This window comes from Nerophis lumbriciformis, linkage group LG19 (assembly GCF_033978685.3).
Source record: "Nerophis lumbriciformis linkage group LG19, RoL_Nlum_v2.1, whole genome shotgun sequence".
Lineage (NCBI taxonomy): Eukaryota > Metazoa > Chordata > Actinopteri > Syngnathiformes > Syngnathidae > Nerophis > Nerophis lumbriciformis.
The window spans coordinates 13,961,356-13,979,663 of record NC_084566.2 but is presented as its reverse complement, the minus strand read 5'-3'; the positions used below and the strand labels follow the sequence as shown (position 1 = coordinate 13,979,663).

At 42.5% G+C, this 18,308-nt stretch overlaps 2 protein-coding genes across 2 annotated transcripts in view; both read left to right on the top strand.

Annotated features, from left to right (window-relative positions):
• phlpp1 (PH domain and leucine rich repeat protein phosphatase 1) overlaps positions 1-15,539 on the top strand; it is a 101,591-nt gene extending 86,052 nt beyond the window's left edge. Inside the window, exons 6-17 of the mRNA XM_061979552.2 lie at positions 402-629; positions 3,527-3,729; positions 3,914-3,974; positions 4,298-4,393; positions 4,656-4,811; positions 7,516-7,716; positions 7,840-8,002; positions 8,157-8,287; positions 8,373-8,486; positions 9,531-9,725; positions 12,939-13,167; positions 13,238-15,539. Coding sequence (XP_061835536.1) covers positions 402-629; positions 3,527-3,729; positions 3,914-3,974; positions 4,298-4,393; positions 4,656-4,811; positions 7,516-7,716; positions 7,840-8,002; positions 8,157-8,287; positions 8,373-8,486; positions 9,531-9,725; positions 12,939-13,167; positions 13,238-14,521 — 3,061 coding nt within the window. The 3' untranslated portion in view covers positions 14,522-15,539. The remainder of the gene's footprint in view (positions 1-401; positions 630-3,526; positions 3,730-3,913; positions 3,975-4,297; positions 4,394-4,655; positions 4,812-7,515; positions 7,717-7,839; positions 8,003-8,156; positions 8,288-8,372; positions 8,487-9,530; positions 9,726-12,938; positions 13,168-13,237) is intronic.
• Positions 15,540-16,695: 1,156 nt separating this feature from the next.
• Positions 16,696-18,308, top strand: part of LOC133618816 (opsin-5-like) — a 71,669-nt gene continuing 70,056 nt past the window's right edge. Inside the window, exon 1 of the mRNA XM_061979555.1 lies at positions 16,696-16,730. The gene's annotated coding sequence lies outside the window, so the exon portion shown is untranslated. The remainder of the gene's footprint in view (positions 16,731-18,308) is intronic.

Genomic DNA, 18,308 nt, shown 5'->3' with positions numbered 1-18,308 from the left:
CAAAAATAAAAGGTCCTTATCTTATAATATTGTTGTTGTGCATTGATAGGGCATGTTTTCTACGATAGAAGGAGCAGACACAACTCTGGAGCACACTATTGTTATCTATACAGCTCTTTAAAGCATTTCCTTTTGAAGGAGTTGTTTAGCCATGTTAGTAAGACAGTTTTGATTTAACACGCGCCTCAAACTCATTTCGCTGCTGAACATAAAACCCACATGTGGGCTGCAAAAAGAGAGTGAAATGAAAAGTTAATCTGCTGGAATGATCTGGTATGCTTGCACATTCCAGAAGTGGCCAGTAGGGGCACTTTGGCTGTTGCTGCCACCTGCTGACCATTTTGTGTAACATGCACCAATTTGTTCAATTTTTCCTTTATTTAATGTCACTGTCCTCCCAGTTTGCAGACATTCCTGCTGGACGGCAACAGCCTGACCGAGCTTCCCGAAGAGCTGGGTTCACTTCAGAGGCTGACTTACCTGGGGCTCTCCTTCAACCAATTCAGCCACGTGCCGCAGGTGCTGGAGCGGCTGGCTTCCACGGAGAAGCTGTGCATGGCCGGCAACGACCTGGAAACGCTCGTCTTGCAGAATTTCCGACTGCTTCGTGTCAAACACATCGATCTCAGGTAAGCCACGTGACATGATAAGCTCTTGCTGGTTGACACGTGTGTTCCTGTGATCGAGGCAACTGGAGCAGGGCGAGGAGTCAGCCAGGCTGCACATTATCAGGAAATCATTTGCTTTTTGCGACTCCGTCAGGTGTCTCCCTATAATTCAGGCTGGAGTGACTTGCACCATTTGCTGGTTAATGCGTCACTCCTTGTGACTTTGCTCAATCAGTAAAACCAAATATTGACATGCTCAGACGTCACTTGACAGTAATCTTCTGCAGGTCACTGAGTTTGCTATTTCATTTTATTGTCATATTTCTAGGACTTCATTCTCACCGTATTTTTCATTGTGGTCCGAAAGCTTCTTTGTACATTTAATGGGTTTTTGGCTTCATATTTCATGTTCTCCAGTCACATTTCAGCAACCTGTTTGTATTTTCTTCTCAAGGAACAATTATAAAAGATTAAATCAGGGGTGCCCACAATTTTTCTGCAAGCGAGCTACTTTACAATTGACCAAGTCGAAGGGATCGACCTCATTCATATTAAAGTTAAAATTAAAGTCCAAACAATAGTCACACACACTAGGTGTGGTGAAATTATCCTCTGCATTCGACCCATACCCATGTTTCACCCCCTGGGAGGTGAGGGGAGCAGTAGCGTGTGCCGCGCTCGGGAATCATTTTTGGTGATTTAACCCCCTATTCCAACCCTTGATGCTGAGTGCCAAGCAGGGAGGCAATGGGTCCCATTTTTATAGTCTTTGGTATGACTCGGCCGGGGTTTGAACTCGTGACCTTCCAGTCTCAGGGCGGACACTCTAACCACAAGGCCACAGAGCAGGTTTTATTGTGAAGACAGGAACTGTGCAGTCGGTCTTTAGAGTTTTGACGGCAGGTGCGGTGCGAGAGTCTTTTGAAATAAAAAGTGATTCTCGCCTTCCTGTCGGTCAGTGTTTCTTAATAATGATCATGCAGCAGCCAGCGTCATCTCACAAGACCCTCGGGTGCCGTGAATGTCAATCAAGTGACGAAAATGACGTCTTGGTGAAGATTGATGATAGCTAGTTTTTAGGTCTATTTTTTTGATGCCTGGCTGGCGATCGACTGACCATCGACTCCACCATTGACCGGTAGCTCGCGATCAACGTAATGGGCACCCCTGGGTTAAACCTTGGCTATTCATGAGAGCAGGGGTCTTAAACTCAATTTCTCTGGGGGCCGCTGGAGGTTGAGTATGGGTGAGACTGGGCCGAAAGAAGTGTTCACCTCAGAATCACGATTTAACCACGCGACTAAATTTGTTAACTACTTCTACCGACAGCTACAGCGACCCTAAGTTATGGTAGGCTAGCTATAGCTATTATATAATTATATTTTAAATACATTTTGATTTTAAGTCATTATAAATGAAAAATTTAATGTCAAAATGTTCCGTGTATTTGTGTTTTGTGTACAGCCGAGCTAGAGATATAAATGTATTCAGTACTTTGTTGAGAACGGGGGGAATTTAATGCTAAGAAGGGTCCTCATGCGTCCTGGAAAACCTGAAAAATGATTAACCAATTTTCCAGTCATGGAACACATACAGTATCTCAAATAAGGAAAAAAAACTACAATTTCCTGAAAATAGTTAAAGTTATCATGGAAAATTATTATTTTTTTATTTAGTCTTTTTAAGTGTTTAACTGTTTAAAAGTTATGTGCATTTAGTCTTTTTTTACCTTCTCTTCTGGGCACCTTTAGGGCACGGCGCTTCTCTGTTTGTAGCTGGTGCAGAACCCCCCTGTGACCCTACCAGCAAATCATATTTCTCTTCTGTAACCGAGTACTTTCAATTGACTTTGTTGAAGACTGAACGCCTACAATATTGGTCTGAGGTTTTTCTCTCCCATGGCCACACGCTTCTCACTGTCCTCTATTGAGTGACAGGCAGAGGGGAAAAGGAGAGTTATAGTGGGCGTGTCGTTGTATCAGGAATGTAGTAATGTATGACGGGAAATTTGTCCTGGAGAATAATTTTATGTAAAGTGTGGGAACCATGGTCATGGTCTAGAGCAGACCGAGACAAATTAAGGCCCGGGGGCAGCATGCGGCCCGTTAAGATTTTCAATCTGGCCCTCTGGACATTCCCAAATAATATTTTTAGATCTTTAAGATGGAAACTGTAGCTGCCATTATGATATTCAGTGATGTTTTCAAATGACCGTAAGTCTTGAACTATACAAAGTATTTCAATGGTTGGAATATGCACTTTTACATAATATACTAGTTACTACGGTAATCTACTTAGTTACTATGGTAATCTAAGTAGTTACTATTGTAATCTAAGTCACAGCAGCTCAGACGAGGCACCAAGCAGTGTGGGTGGGGAGCGTTTCCACAGAGCGTTTCCACAGAGTGTTTCCAGAGCGGCCAGCCTGAAATGCGGGTGTCAGGGACAGACGCGGAAAGAGATTTTTCCAACAAAGTTCTAAAGCTTAGTGATGTATCAGATTGTAGGTGGCTTTTTTTACCCTTCGCGTTCATATTTTGCTGTTTGTTGCATTTTTGTTGCGTTTCGCTTGATTGTAAAATATGTCGATCGAGAGAGGGTGTGTGACGTTCTTATGTTGTCAATATTCAGTGTTTTACCGTTCATTCAGCAAAAAAATTTTTAATTCCATTCCATTTTAAAGGCGGTCTGTCATAACGTTTTTAGCATTCAGTCAGGCATTATTGTGAGGTTTTGTATTAGTGTTCCTAAAAATCAGATATACCGGCCCCCAGACACATTTTTTTCTTTAAAGTTGACACCCGAGTCAAAATAATTGCCCAGGTCTGGCCTAGGGGATGCACAACTGCTGCCAGCATTACAGAGCCACGGTTCACATACCAAAGCAGAGCATGAAGCCCTTACTCTTTGTCCACCAGGCTAAATAAGATTTCCAACATGGTTCCGGACGAACCCGACCTCCTGAGACACGTGACCCAGCTGGACGTGCGGGACAACCGGCTGACCCACTTGGACACCTCTGTGTTCCCCAGACTGGAGGTGCTTCACTGCGAGCGGAACCAAATCACTAGCCTCAAACTAAAGGGCTGCCTGCTGAAAGGCATCTACGCCTCCAACAACGGTGGGACTTTTTCTTTCTTTTCTTTTTTTCTTGCCCTCCATTGCTGGCTGATGTGAATATGTAAGATGTCATGTAGCGGTGCCGTGCTGTCTCCCCTAGCCTCCCCTTGCCCCTCTGTTTTTGTAGACAACCACGCATACGTACGTCCTTGCTGTAGGTTAATGAGTTTGGATTTTCCCTACAGAGCTGCAAAGCCTGGATGTCAGCCCCGTGCCCTCCAATCTTAGTTACATGGACATCTCACGGTGAGGAAACACATAAACATGAATCACTATTTTTGAAATACGAACTTAAAGGGGTTGTCGTTGCTTTAACATATTTTATGACCTTCACTGCATAACGTAGAAGCAGGTTACAGAGCAAAAGACAGTAATCTTGGGGGGAAATTTATGTTTCAATGCACTTAACCAGTTATTTAAAATGTATTTGAGCCTTGAAATGCTTCCTCTTGGCACTGCTGGGATTTAAATACACACACAAGAAATATTAGCCTGTGCACTTTCCAAACCGCACACCATTTATCATCATCATCGCCCCATTTTGTCTCCCGCCGCCCCTCCCTCTGAAGGAACCGTATGGAGTCTTTGCCAGACTGGCTGTGTGAAGCGAAGAAACTGGAAGTCCTGGACGCCAGCCACAACCTCATCAGCGAGCTCCCGGCGCGGTGAGTGTGCCTCAGCGGCCTCTAAATGGAGTTTGGTGCACTGCCTTTTTTTGGCCTGCCCTATCACAGCCCGCTCCCCCACCCTCTGTAGAGTGTCATAAATCACTCAAGACACCTGCTTCCCCTCAATAGGTCCCTCCAGAAGGTCACTTTGCATGCATCACATCTCTGTCTTCCAATGCTGTACCATACATACAGTACAAATATTAATATATGCATGCTGGTTCTGACCCGGCCATCTGCGTGCTTCCTCACTCCGCAGGTTATTATGCAGCAGCAGCCTGAGGAAGCTGAGTGTTGGACATAACCAGTTGCAGAAGCTGCCTGAAAGGGTTGAGCGCCCTCTGCTGGAGGTTCTCGACGTGCACCACAATCAACTGGTGGAGCTTCCCTGCAACCTGTTCCTCAAATCTGTCAGGTGGCTGCAATATGGACTAGTGCTTCTTTTCATACGTTTTTAAATCATATTTAAACATTTTTACAATTTTTTTAAAATACAGGCGTCATTTAAAAACAATTAGAAGAATAAAGTAGGAAATACTGTCTTACACTTTAATATATTTTTTCTCAAATAATTAGCATATAGACAAGTGAATATTTATAAATAACAGAACTATTGTTGCACATGTTTATGTTGTCGGTTGTAATGAGGGATGTGTACCAAATGTGGTACTTTTAAACGTCCACTGCTTAGCAATTCATGTAAAATCAAAGGTACTATATTTCGATTCCTTTAATGCACATGACGTCACGTCCAGTTGCAGACTCTGTACCGGCTCATGCACTTGGCAGACAAACAGCCGTATTCATAGCAGACTGCCTCTAGGTCAGGGGTGTCAAACTCATTTTAGCTCAGGGGCCACATGGAGGAAAATATATTCTCAAGTGGTAAAAATCATAGCATGATCATTTAAAAATAAAGACAACTTCAGATTGTTTTCTTTGTTTAAAAATAGAGAAAAAAACACATTCTGAAAATGTACAAATCATAATGTTTTTTTTCCCATTACCAACATCTTTGACAATCAAGGCATGAACGTAACAATCCACATTTTGTATACTATCACTAATAAGCAGCGCTAATACGTAGTGTCTAAACAGGAAATGTTTGTTGTTGTGACTGTTAATTTAATGGTACTTTTAATAGAGTTATTGGCTTCTTTCAACAGATTGTTGTGTTTAGGTTTTAAATAATGTAATTGTCAAAAACATGGCGTTATTCATGTAAAAATTCTCAGAAAATATAATACTCTTTTTCTTAGATTATTATAATTTTTAAGTTAACTAGTTGCATTTTTTTCGTTAACTAGTTGCAATTTTTTAAGTATTTTTTTAAAATGGTCTTACAGTGGTTGTTTAAAATAATATAAATACATTTGTTATTATGGCAATGTTATATCATGATTTTATAACAATTCCACTTCCTATGTTCTTTTACTTAATACAAGCCCCGTTTCCATATGAGTTGGGAAATTGTGTTAGATGTAAATATAAACGGAATACAATGATTTGCAAATCCTTTTCAACCCATATTCAGTTGAATGCACTATAAAGACAAGATATTTGATGTTCAAACTCATAAACTTTTGTTTTTGCAAATAATAATTAACTTAGAATTTCATGGCTGCAACACGTGCCAAAGTAGTTGGGAAAGGGCATGTGTTACATGGCCTTTCCTTTTTCACCACTGTGTTACATGGCCTTTCCTTTTAACAACACTCAGTAAACGTTTGGGAACTGAGGAGACACATTTTTTAAGCTTCTCAGGTGGAATTCTTTCCTATTCTTGCTTGATGTACAGCTTAAGTTGTTCAACAATCCGGGGGTCTCCGTTGCGGTATTTTAGGCTTCATAATGCGCCACACATTTTCAATGGGAGACAGGTCTGGACTACAGGCAGGCCAGTCTAGTACCCGCACTCTTTTACTATGAAGCCACATTGATGTAAGACGTGGCTTGGCATTGTCTTGCTGAAATAAGCAGGGGCGTCCATGGTAACGTTGCTTGGATGGCAACATATGTTGCTCCAAAACCTGCATGTACCTTTCAGCATTAATGGCGCCTTCACAGATGTGTAAGTTACCCATGTCTTGGGCACTAATACACCCCCATACCATCACAGATGCTGGCTTTTCAACTTTGCGCCTATAACAATCCGAATGGTTCTTTTCCTCTTTGGTCCGGAGGACACAACGTCCACAGTTTCCAAAAGCTATTTGAAATGTGGACTCGTCAGACCACAGAACACTTTTCCACTTTGTATCAGTCCATATTAGATGAGCTCAGGCCCAGCGAAGCCGACGGCGTTTCTGGATATTGTTGATAAACAGTTTTCGCCTTGCATAGGAGAGTTTTAACTTGCACTTACAGATGTAGCGACCAACTGTAGTTACTGACAGTGGGTTTCTGAAGTGTTCCTGAGCCCATGTGGTGATATCCTTTACACACTGATGTCCCTTGTTTATGCAGTACAGCCTGAGGGATCGAAGGTCACGGGCTTAGCTGCTTACGTGCAGTGATTTCTCCAGATTCTCTGAACCCTTTGATGATATTACGCACCGTAGATGGTGAAATCCCTAAATTCCTTGTAATAGCTGGTTGAGAGGTTTTTCTTAAACTGTTCAACAATTTGCTCACGCATTTGTTGACAAAGTGGTGACCCTCGCCCCATCCTTGTTTGTGAATGACTGAGCATTTCATGGAATCTACTTTTATACCCAATCATGGCACCCACCTGTTCCCAATTTCCCTGTTCACCTGTGGGATGTTCCAAATAAGTGTTTGATGAGCATTCCTCAACTTTATCAGTATTTATTGCCACCTTTCCCAACTTCTTTGTCACGTGTTGCTGGCATCAAATTCTAAAGTTAATGATTATTTGCAAAAAAAAAAAAATGTTTATCAGTTTGAACATCAAATATGTTGTCTTTGTAGCATATTCAACTGACTATGGGTTGAAAATGATTTGCAAATCATTGTATTCCGTTTATATTTACATCTAACACAATTTCCCAACTCATATGGAAACGGGGTTTGTACTTCGAAGTAATTTCTATGAAGGTTTTACCTGATTTTTATTTATTCGTATGTTGAAACGTTATGTTGTTCTTTTCCCTCCCCAGCTTACGAAGTGTGAATGCTTCAGCCAACAAGCTGGAGCACCTGCCTCCCTCCACACTGTCGGAGGAGAGCCACAGCATCCTGCAGGAGCTCTACCTGACCAATAACCGGCTGACGGACAAGTGTGTGCCCATGCTGACGGGCCATTCGCACCTTCGGGTTTTGCACATGGCTTACAACCACCTTCAGACCTTCCCAGCCAGGTGAACACGCTCACTATGATAAAAAATTTGGTTTTCTGGCCACAGTGAACAAACCTGCGCTACTTTTTCTACACTCGATTTGATCAGTGCAATATTTTGACTAAAATATTCTCACCCCTCCAGCAAAATGGCCAAGCTGGAGGAGCTGGAGGAAGTGGACTTGAGCGGGAACACGCTGAAAACTGTGCCCACCACCATCATGAACTGCAGACGCATGCACACACTCATCGCCCACTCCAACGCCATCGAGGTCTTCCCTGAGGTCATGCAGTTATTGGAGATGAAAGTAAGACCATTAGGGTAGCACATGTGGCCTGAACATTAGGTCCCCCTGCACAGAAGAGCACGCACAGATGAAAAAGTGGATAGTGCGGGTGTACCCAATGAAGTGGCCCACAGATGTTTTTGCCACCTTGTAAGTATTGACTTGTGTCTTCTAGAGTGTGGATCTGAGCTGCAACGAACTGAGTGAGATCACGCTGCCCGATAATCTGCCTCCCAAACTTCAAGAACTGGACTTGAGCGGAAACCCGCGTCTCAACCTGGACCACAAGACCCTGGAGCAACTTAAGTGCGTTGATAGTTTTCTTATTCCGTGACCTTGCTTCGAGCTGAAAACGGTGACTTTAATTTACTTCTTGTTTTGTTTTTTGCAGTAATATCCGCTGCTTTCATATTGATCCACCCCCGACCTTTTCATCGAACGAAGCACCTGGTGGGCCCGCTGTTTGGAGTCATGGTTACACCGAGGCGTCGGGTGTCAAAAACAAGTCAGTTCAATCAGTCAATATCATGGGCGGGGGGCGGGAGGGCTCACACACTATTAAGTGTGTGTATTGAAAACACGCTAAAACCTGCACAGACTCAATTGGTTTTTTTTTAATAATATTGATTTATTCATTGGATAGGGAAACCATAATACAGGTACTGAGAAAACAGACCCCCCCCACAATAAAAATGTAAAAAAAAAAAATTACAAAAATACACAAACTAAAAAATAATAAAAATGTATTAAATAAGAATAACCTCCGCGTCCTACATTTCAGTCACAGTGGGTAGCAATGCACTGCCTTTCTCTTCACCACAAGCAGATAGAAAATCAAACGAACTGACTACAACAAAATAAGTACAAAAAAAATCATACAGAGAAGTGTCACAGAATAAAAATTTAAAAAAGAATTGAGGTAAGTGGAAAGGTTCATTACCCCGAAAGGGACAATCGGTAGAAAATGGATGGATGGACAGAAGGAAAGGTTCATTGTCAACAGTGTGTGTCACATGTGTCCTATAGTTTGTTTAATTTAACTATGTAACTAATCATACAGCCCCAGGTCAAGTCAAATGGTTTTGGTGTACCCCTCAGATTATATTAAATTTTCTCTAAATCTAAGAAAAACATGAGGTCCTTAGGCCATAGGGAGGCCTTGGGGGCAAATTGTGATTTCCACTCCAATAAAATCTTTCTACGAGCTAGTAAGGATGCAAAAGCGATACTATCCCTATAAGTCTGCTTAATTTTTTGATAGTTTGGTGGAATTCCAAAAATAGCCAATTTTGCACAAGGCGTCAATTGGCTATTTTTGGAATCCCACCAAACTATCAAAAAATTAAGCAAACTCAATTGTTTGATAGATAGTTTGCATGATGAAGAAGAGAAGCAAACAATTGCATGCATTACTTTCCCATTTCTGCTATTGTTGCTCAATAGCCTGGTTTGAGTGCTGCTGTTACCGTGGTAATAATTGTTGCAGATAATCAATAAAGCCTTTATTGTTTACCCTTTAATAACATCGACCCACTTTGCCCCCTTTCAGACTGTGTGTCGCGGCGCTTTCAGTGAACAGGTTCTGCGGGAGTCGCGAGGCTCTGTACGGCGTGTTTGACGGCGACAGGAACGTGGAAGTGCCCTACCTGCTGCAGTGCACCATGAACGACGTCCTGGCGGAGGAGTTGCACAAGACCAAGAGCGAGGAGGACTACATGACCAACACCTTCCTTGTCATGCAAAGGTAGAATGTTTGTTAGAAGCTTTTATGGGTTTGGGACGTACTGAATGCACCTCCTGTTGGTCGGTTGCGGCTTTTAGATTTGACGACAGCCTTTGATACGGCAGACCACATCATTCTTTTAACTGGCCTGGAGACATGTTAAGGCTACAGCCCTAAAATGGTTCCAGTCTTATCAGACCGTTTCTCTGAAAGACTAGACCAGGGGTGCCCATTACGTCGATCGCGAGCTACCGGTCAATGGTGGAGGGTGTGTCAGTCGATCGCCAGCCAGGCATTAAAAAAATAGACATAAAAAAATTTGCGATCATCAATCTTCACCAAGACGTCACTTTTGTCACTTGATTGACACTCACGGCACCCTAGGGTCTTGTGAAATGACGCTGGCTGCTGCCAGATCATTATTAAGAAAAAATTACCAACAGGAAGGCGAGAAACAATTTTTATTTCAACAGACTCTCGCACCGTACTTTCCGTCAAAACTCTAAAGACCGACTGCACAGTTCCTGTCTTCACAATAAAAGTGCTGCTTCAACCTGTCTGCGCTAACAAAATAAGAGTCTCATAAAGCTAGCGAACACAAGCTAGCAAGCTACGCAGTTTGCCGCCAATGTATTTGTAAAGTGTATAAAAAGGAGTATGGAAGCTGGACAAATAAGATGCCAAAAACCAACCGCTTTCATGTGGTATCGGACAGAAAGGAGGACTTTTTTTCTCCTCCATTCAAAAATCCGGACGTTATCATCACTACTGTCTGATTCCAATCAATGCAAGTCATCAGAATCAGGTAATACACCAACTTATATTCTTGTCTTCATGAAAGAAAGGAATATATATGTTAAACATGCTTGTATCATGATTAAACACTTTTAACTCGTTAACAAAAATGTATTTTTCATAAATAAATAAATATAAATTATATATATGAATGAGGTAGATCGCCTCGACTTGGTCAAATGAAAAGTAGCTCGCCTGCAGAAAAAGTGTGGGCACCCCTGGCCTCGACCAATACTCCTCCTCAGTGTCTGCCCTCCACTGTGGTGTACCCCAGGGGTCAATCTTGGCACCAGTTCTCTTTTCTTTATACACACTTACTCGGTGCTGTGTTTTTTAAAAAGCACAATGTTTTTTATCCCTGTTTTGCAGTTCATATTCGACTATATGTGTCTGTAACAGCAAGTGATGGCCAGGCTATGACTACTCTGCATGGATGATGGCCAAGTTTCTATATTTGAACAAAAATAAAACAGAAACTGTGATATTTGGTCAAACGGACATGACAGGGCTATTGGTCCTCTTATTGCCACCTGCTTGCAATGTAGCCTTGTGGGCATTTATGACAGCTTGCTTAAGCTCGACAAACATAAAATCTAGCCACTTTCAGCTTCGACTCCTTGCAAAATTCTCTGTATCTTCCGCAGGCTGACTTCGATAGAGCCGTCCACGCATTTGTAACGTCACGCCTGGATTACTGTAATTCTTTGTATGTAGGGCTGAACCAGGGCTCCCTCCAGCGACTGCAGTGTGTGCAGAATGCTGCAGCCCTGTCTTTGAACAAAAACTAAGCCACGTGAGCACATTACCCCCATTCTGGCCTCGCTTCACTGGCTCCCAATTATTTTTAGAGTCCAATTTTTTACTGATTTTAAGGGTTTGTATCAAGTAAGCTGAGGTCTTCAGACCAGCTCCTTCTGGATCATAACCAGAGGAGATGGAGCCTTTGGAACCGGTCGCTTTCTTTTCCCCATTACATCTTCCCACTTGAAATCCAGGCTAAAAACTTTTTTTTTTCTCCTTGCCGTTCAAATTTTATTAGGAAGGACATTTTTTTTTAATATATATATATTTGTATTTATTAAAATATATTTCATTATTTTAGTTGGGTTTTTTAGTATCCTTTTCACACTTATTTTAAGATACAGTTCTTATTCCAGTATTCCTGCTGTGTCAAAAGTACATTTGGCACTGCTTTGCACTATTTTTAATTAGTTTTATGTCTGTACAGTATTTTAGTCAACTGGGGTTGTTTTTAAATGTGCTGAATAAATGATTAAACTGAACTTAACTGATTAAACTGCCATGTTGTGCAACAAAACTTGTATTACATTTGTCAGTATGGCACAGTAAGTCTCCCATCAGATGATATAATTATTTTGGGTTCTTCCCCACTCTTTCGTAATTAAATTGAAAACATTTTTCTTTGATATTTTACTTAAAGGGGAAGGAACTGTTCTTTTTTTTTTTTTTTAATTTTGACTATCGTTCACAATCTTTATGAAAGACAAGAACACAAAAGGTTGGTTTTTTTTGCATTCTCACATGTAAAAATCGGCAAGCAAAAAAAGTGGCTAGCAATGCAGCTAATGGGATCAATCAGTTTTAAATCACTTTAAAAATACATTCAAAAACCGTCAACAATACTTCATTTACGTTTCGTAAACTGTGTAATAACCAAACTAGCAACATTGTTATTGTAAGAGCGAACACTGAGGAACTCTTTTTCTAGCGGAGTTACACATTGGCGTGCTTCGGTATTAGCCGTAAAAGATAACTACGACGAGAGATAAGCTAGCTTCTACGTCAGCACGAAACACGTTTGAGTTTGTAAAGCACAACACAATGCAATAAAAAAACAATCTGTACTGACTAAAAAATATGAACCATCATTTTACAGTATCTGTAAAGTATTAATAAATGATAAATGGGTTGTACTTGTATAGCGCTTTTCTACCTTCAAGGTACTCAAAGCGCTTTGACACTACTTCCACATTTACCCATTCACACACACATTCAGACACTGATGGAGGGAGCTGCCATGCAAGGCGCTAACCAGCACCCATCAGGAGCAAGGGTGAAGTGTCTTGCTCAGGACACAACGGACATGACGAGGTTGGTACTAGGTGGGGATTGAACCAGGGACCCTCGGGTCGCGCACGGCCACTCTTCCACTGCGCCATTTCATGTTTTGTTTGTACACAGCTAGCCAGACAGCATCTGCTGCCTGTCATTATACACGCATGACATCCTGCATGTATCATGATCAATAGTTTTAAAGTGTGATCCATAAATTAGCCGCACCATTTTTTAAACCACATGGTTCAAAGGGTAGGAAAAAAGTAGTGGTTTATAATCTGTAGATAGATAAGAGTTTGTTGGTCAACCAAGCTCCGGAAATGATCCGTCACTGATTGACGCTGCATCCATTTGCAACTACAGGAAGCTGGGGACCGCAGGCCAGAAGCTCGGTGGCTCAGCCGCTCTGTGTCACATCCGCCACGACCCCACCGACCCCGGCGGTTGCTTCGTCCTGACGGCCGCCAACGTGGGCAAGTGTCAGGCCATCTTGTGTCGGAACGGCAAGCCCCTGTCCCTGTCGCTGCTTCACAACGTCGGCTTGGAGGACGAATACCGCAGGATCAGGCAGCACCGAGCTATCGTCACAGAGGTGGGCATCACCTTGGAAGAATGCGTGGCAAGTCTGAGCGCTTTCTTGACTCTCCTTTTTCTCTCCGCAGGACAACAAGGTGAACGGCGTGACGGATTCGACGCGCATCATGGGCTACTCTTTCCTCTATCCATCCGTCATCCCGTCTCCCTACGTGCAGACCGTCACGCTCACGCCTCAAGATGAGTTCTTCATCCTGGGCAGCCGCGGCCTGTGGGATGCGGTGTCCCCCACTGAGGCGGTGGAAGCGGTGCGCAACGTGCCCGACGCCCTGGCCGCCGCCAAGAAGCTGTGCACCCTGGCGCAAGGCTACGGCTGCACCGACAGCCTCAGCGCCGTGGTGGTCCAGCTCAGCGTGAGCGAAGACTGCTGCTCCTGCTGCTGTTCCGAGCCCCCTCAGCCTCCGCGCAGCCCCAGCCTGGGCCCCTACCCGCCGTCGTCGTCCTCTGGGATCAAGGAAAGGCCGTCGGACGGCTCCCTTCCTGTGCCGCCGTCGTCCTGCAGTGAAATCAGCAGCGAGATCAGCACCAGCGAAATGAGCAGCGAGGTGGGCTCCACGGCCTCGTCTGACGAGCCCCCGCAGAGTTCCCTGGTGCTGCTGCACGAGCAGGCCCACCACCCTCACCTCCACCTGCACCATCAGGCCCACCCTCTGGCCCTGCAGCAGCAGCAGGCCCACGCCGCCGCACAGCCCTGCCAGTACATGTTCACCAGCCCCGACCTGCCTTCAGCGCGCAGCTGCTGCACGCTCCACCCGGCCTGCCTGGCCAGCTCCTTCCAACGCCAGCTGTCCAGCGCCACCTTCTCCAGCGCCCTATCAGACAACGGGCTGGACAGCGAGGACGAGGAGCCCATCGCTGGCGTATTCTCCAACGGCAGCCGTGTGGAAGTAGAGGCGGACGTCCACTGCCTCAAGCAAAAGTGCTCCTTAACGCCACAAACCAGTCAGGAGCGCGGCCCGCTTTCTCTGCCCCCACCCCCTCCGCCACCATGCACCCCCGAGCCCCTGGAAGAAGGGGTGGACATGAGCATAGGCGGCGACGAGCACGGGCCAGAGAGGGACGAGCCAGGGGGAGGCGACGCGGCCAAGGGGGCGCCGGGAAAGAGGAGGATCAACGGCTCCGTGGCCCGTCAGGAGAAGAGTCACAACCTCATCGAAGTGGCCGCTGACGCGCCGTCCAAGAAGTCCGGCGGGTATTTCACAGCTCCGGCCCAGCCTGACCCTGACGACCAGTTCATCATCCCCCCCGAGCTGGAGGAGGAGGTGAAGGAAATCATGAAGCAGCATCAGCAAAAGCAGCAGAAGCCGCCTGGGACGGACCAGCCCGCAGACTACTTTGACACCCCGCTCTAGAACGCCAGCGACAGTCTCATCTCCTGCCCTACTGCAGCATGCACACAACCACCCGCCTCCTCCCCCCGTCCACCCCATTGCCATGACTACGAAGAAAAACCTCTAGACTTTCTTATTTGTTTTTTCCAAACGGCCTTCTTGTTCCTGTGCATGTTTTTCCTGCAGCTCCCCACTGGAAAAACACGCAGAAGAGCCCTTTAATGAAACTGGACCCACAGACCACTGAACTTTTTTTTTTTTTTTACTTAGACACCCCAAATGTGTAACCAACACTAGTCTCTTTGCAGTAGCATCACACGTGTTAATACCATCCTACGCTTTCTTTGTTTTCTAAGAACTCACCATATCTTCTAATGTGAAAGCAGAACCTTTTTAAAAGCGACACATAATCTTTTTACGATGTGGAATGGTGCACCAGTAATACCACATGTAACTGTTGTATATAGGGCACTTAAATATACTGTATTTCTTCAGTACATTGTGGCTCTCGGCCTGTAAAATGGCATAGATTTTTTTTTTTTTTTTTGTAGAAACTCTAAATACTAACTCCTAGGAGTTGCATACTCTATATGGTGACTCAGTCACTTTTACTAATCTTCTCTGAGAGAAATGGTGATTTTTTCCAATGATTGTAAATAAGAGAAATGTTGTATACTTGATGCTTTTAAAGGAGCTGTGTACCAACATGCCGGTGAAGGTTTTAGTTGGAATGAATTTGCTGTTTTGATGGTTCCCTCCATCCTGTTATCAACCCTTTAGACTGACAACACATACAACACGCCTTTTTAAATGATTTATTTTGATGTCCTGTAGTCATCACTGTATCTAATAAACACTAATAAACTGATTTTTGCGCACACGCACCCATACACAGGGGGAGAAAAAAGATATCATCCCAGAGCCTTCCAACAGTTACCACCGGCATGACTGTGTCGAGTTCAGTAATACAAACAAAATATATCCAAGTGGAAGAGAGACAACACAGATGTTCCTTGTCTTTGGTATAATAAATTTTAAATTTGTGAATATAATTTCAGATATCTGACTGGTTTTTTTCCATACTAATTGTTGTGATCTTATGTACCTTTTTTGGTTGCTTGAATTGACACTTCAACTCCAGAGTGCTGTTTCAAGTTGATTTTATAAGTCAGGGCAATAAGATGACATGGAATAATGCCATGTGTGAATATAGTTAGAGTAGCACAATAGATAGAGTGGTAAAGAGTAGTGCGCCCAAACATGTCCTCAACACAATGCACACTGCTTTAATTATGGGGGGCCACAGAGAACACGATTAAATAAATATTTCAATAACTACTGAAATGTGCCATTGATTAATTATAATTTAATTAAGTAAATGGGTTATTAAATCTAAAAAATGTTATCCATCCATCCATTTTCTACCGCTTGTCCCTTTTGGGGTCGCGGGGGGTGCTGGAGCCTATCTCAGCTGCATTCGGGCGTAATGCAGGGTACACCCTGGACAAGTCGCCACCTCATCGCAGGGCCAACACAGATAGACAGACAACATTCACACACTAGGGCCAATTTAGTGTTGCCAATCAACCTATCCCCAGGTGCGAAATGTTATGTATTATATTTAATCATTATTTCATGCTTTAATTATTCACGATTTGTGTATTTCATAACTTACTGATTTTACCTCATTGACTCAATGACACTTTTAATACTTTTTTAAGGCTTTCTTTATATAATTGTCCCATTTGGCATACAATTAAATAAATACAAAATATTTAAATAATTACTGAAATGGTGCCATTGATTAATTATAATTGAATTAAGTAAATGTGTTATTAAATCTCAGTAATTTAATGTATTACATTTAATCATTATTTCATGATTGCATTCATTATTTCATGCTTTATTTATTCACGATTTATGTATTTCATAATTCACTGATTTTACCTCATAGAATCAATGACACTTTTAATAATTATTTAAGGCTTTCTTTATAAAATTGCTCCTTTTTGCACACAATTAAATAAACAAAAAATGTTAAAATAATTTGTCAGAAAGTGTTTTAGTCTTATCTTATTCTGACGCAGTTTTGAGATGTTAGATTTCCTGTGCTCTTACTTTGGCGATATAGTCTGAGACGTAATTTCCTGTTTGTAGCGTTTCTGCCGCTGCGTAATATGGGCTCTTGGGTGATCGTGTAAACAGCATTGTGTACGTTCCTGACTAAAATGTAAGTATACGTCGAATATAGCACGGTTATTAATGCTAAAATGCCTATAATGTGTTAGATGTAGCCTTAACCGAGTGTTTGTTTGCAACAATGTTTCTGCTTGACGATATAATTCACCAAGCCAACTTTCGCCCCGTTAATACATCTTGTTACACAGTAGTTACCCAATCCTACCACTAGAGGGCGACACAGATCACGTTTAAAGCACTGTCTAAATCAGGGGTCCCCAAACTTTTTGAATCGTGGGCCGCATTGGGTTAAAAATAAATAAATATATATATATATATATATACATATATATATATATATATATATATATATATATATATATATATATATGCGATGAGGTGGCGACTTGTCCAGGGTGTACCCCGCCTTCCGCCCGATTGTAGCTGAGATAGGCTCCAGCGCCCCCCGCGACCCCAAAAGGGAATAAGCGGTAGAAAATGGATGGATGGATACCGGTATATATATATATGTATATAATGTATATATATATATATATATATATATATACATTGTATTTTTAATCTGTTTTGACATTTAACATTGTCACGTTATCGATGGGAAATTCATTTTTAGACAATATGATTTGCCTGAGCGGCTAGGAGACCCCGAGAGTAACAAGCGGTAGAAAATGGATTAGAAAGGAAAGATTTAAAAAAAACACTTTTTTTTTTAACTTGGGACTTCCCGTGGGCTGGATTTTGGATGCTGGGAGTCCAGCATCCAAAATCCCCAGGGATTTAGACCAGGGGTCTCCAAACTACGGCCCGCGGGCCGTAGTTTGGGGGCCCCTGGTCTAAATCAACAGTGCTTATTCTCCATTAATTTCTAATGGACTGCTTTAATAGTCCATGTACACTTGTTTGTATATTTGTTTTATAACACATTGTAGAGTATATTATATTATATATAACATTATACATATCCTGTTATATTATTGCATATTATATTGCTTTAATGTATCCTAATCATTCTATACCACACTTGGTCAACTTCACCATTAAAGAGTGCCTGAACGCCTCTCTGTCTCTGACCGGAGTCTTTGTGCTAAGAAGATATCAGACCAGCATTCTGCATCCAGAGTAACCTACTCTATCACATAATTACTGAAATGGGCCATTGATTAATTATAATTGAATTAAGTAAATGTGTTATTAAATCTCAATAATTTAATGTAATACATTTAATGATTATGTCATGATTGCATTCATTATTTCATGCTTTAATTATTCACGATTTGTCTATGTCATAACTTACTGATTTTACCTCATTGAATCATGACACTTTTAATAATTATTTAAGGCTTTCTTTTTATAATTGTTCCATTTGACACTCCATACTTTTTTAATTCCTGTATGTTAATTACATGGCCGTCTCTCAACCCGAAAGAAGACCCATAATTCTGTCTCCTACGCCAACATTAATACTGTCACACTCATTTGTATTTACATTGAACGACCAGCAGGGGTCACCATGCTGCTACCGTATGATAGAACAGCTTCAAAAGAAATCATTTTTAATACTGTGACAGTCCAGTTGAGTCTATCGCATACTTGCCAACCCTCCCGGATT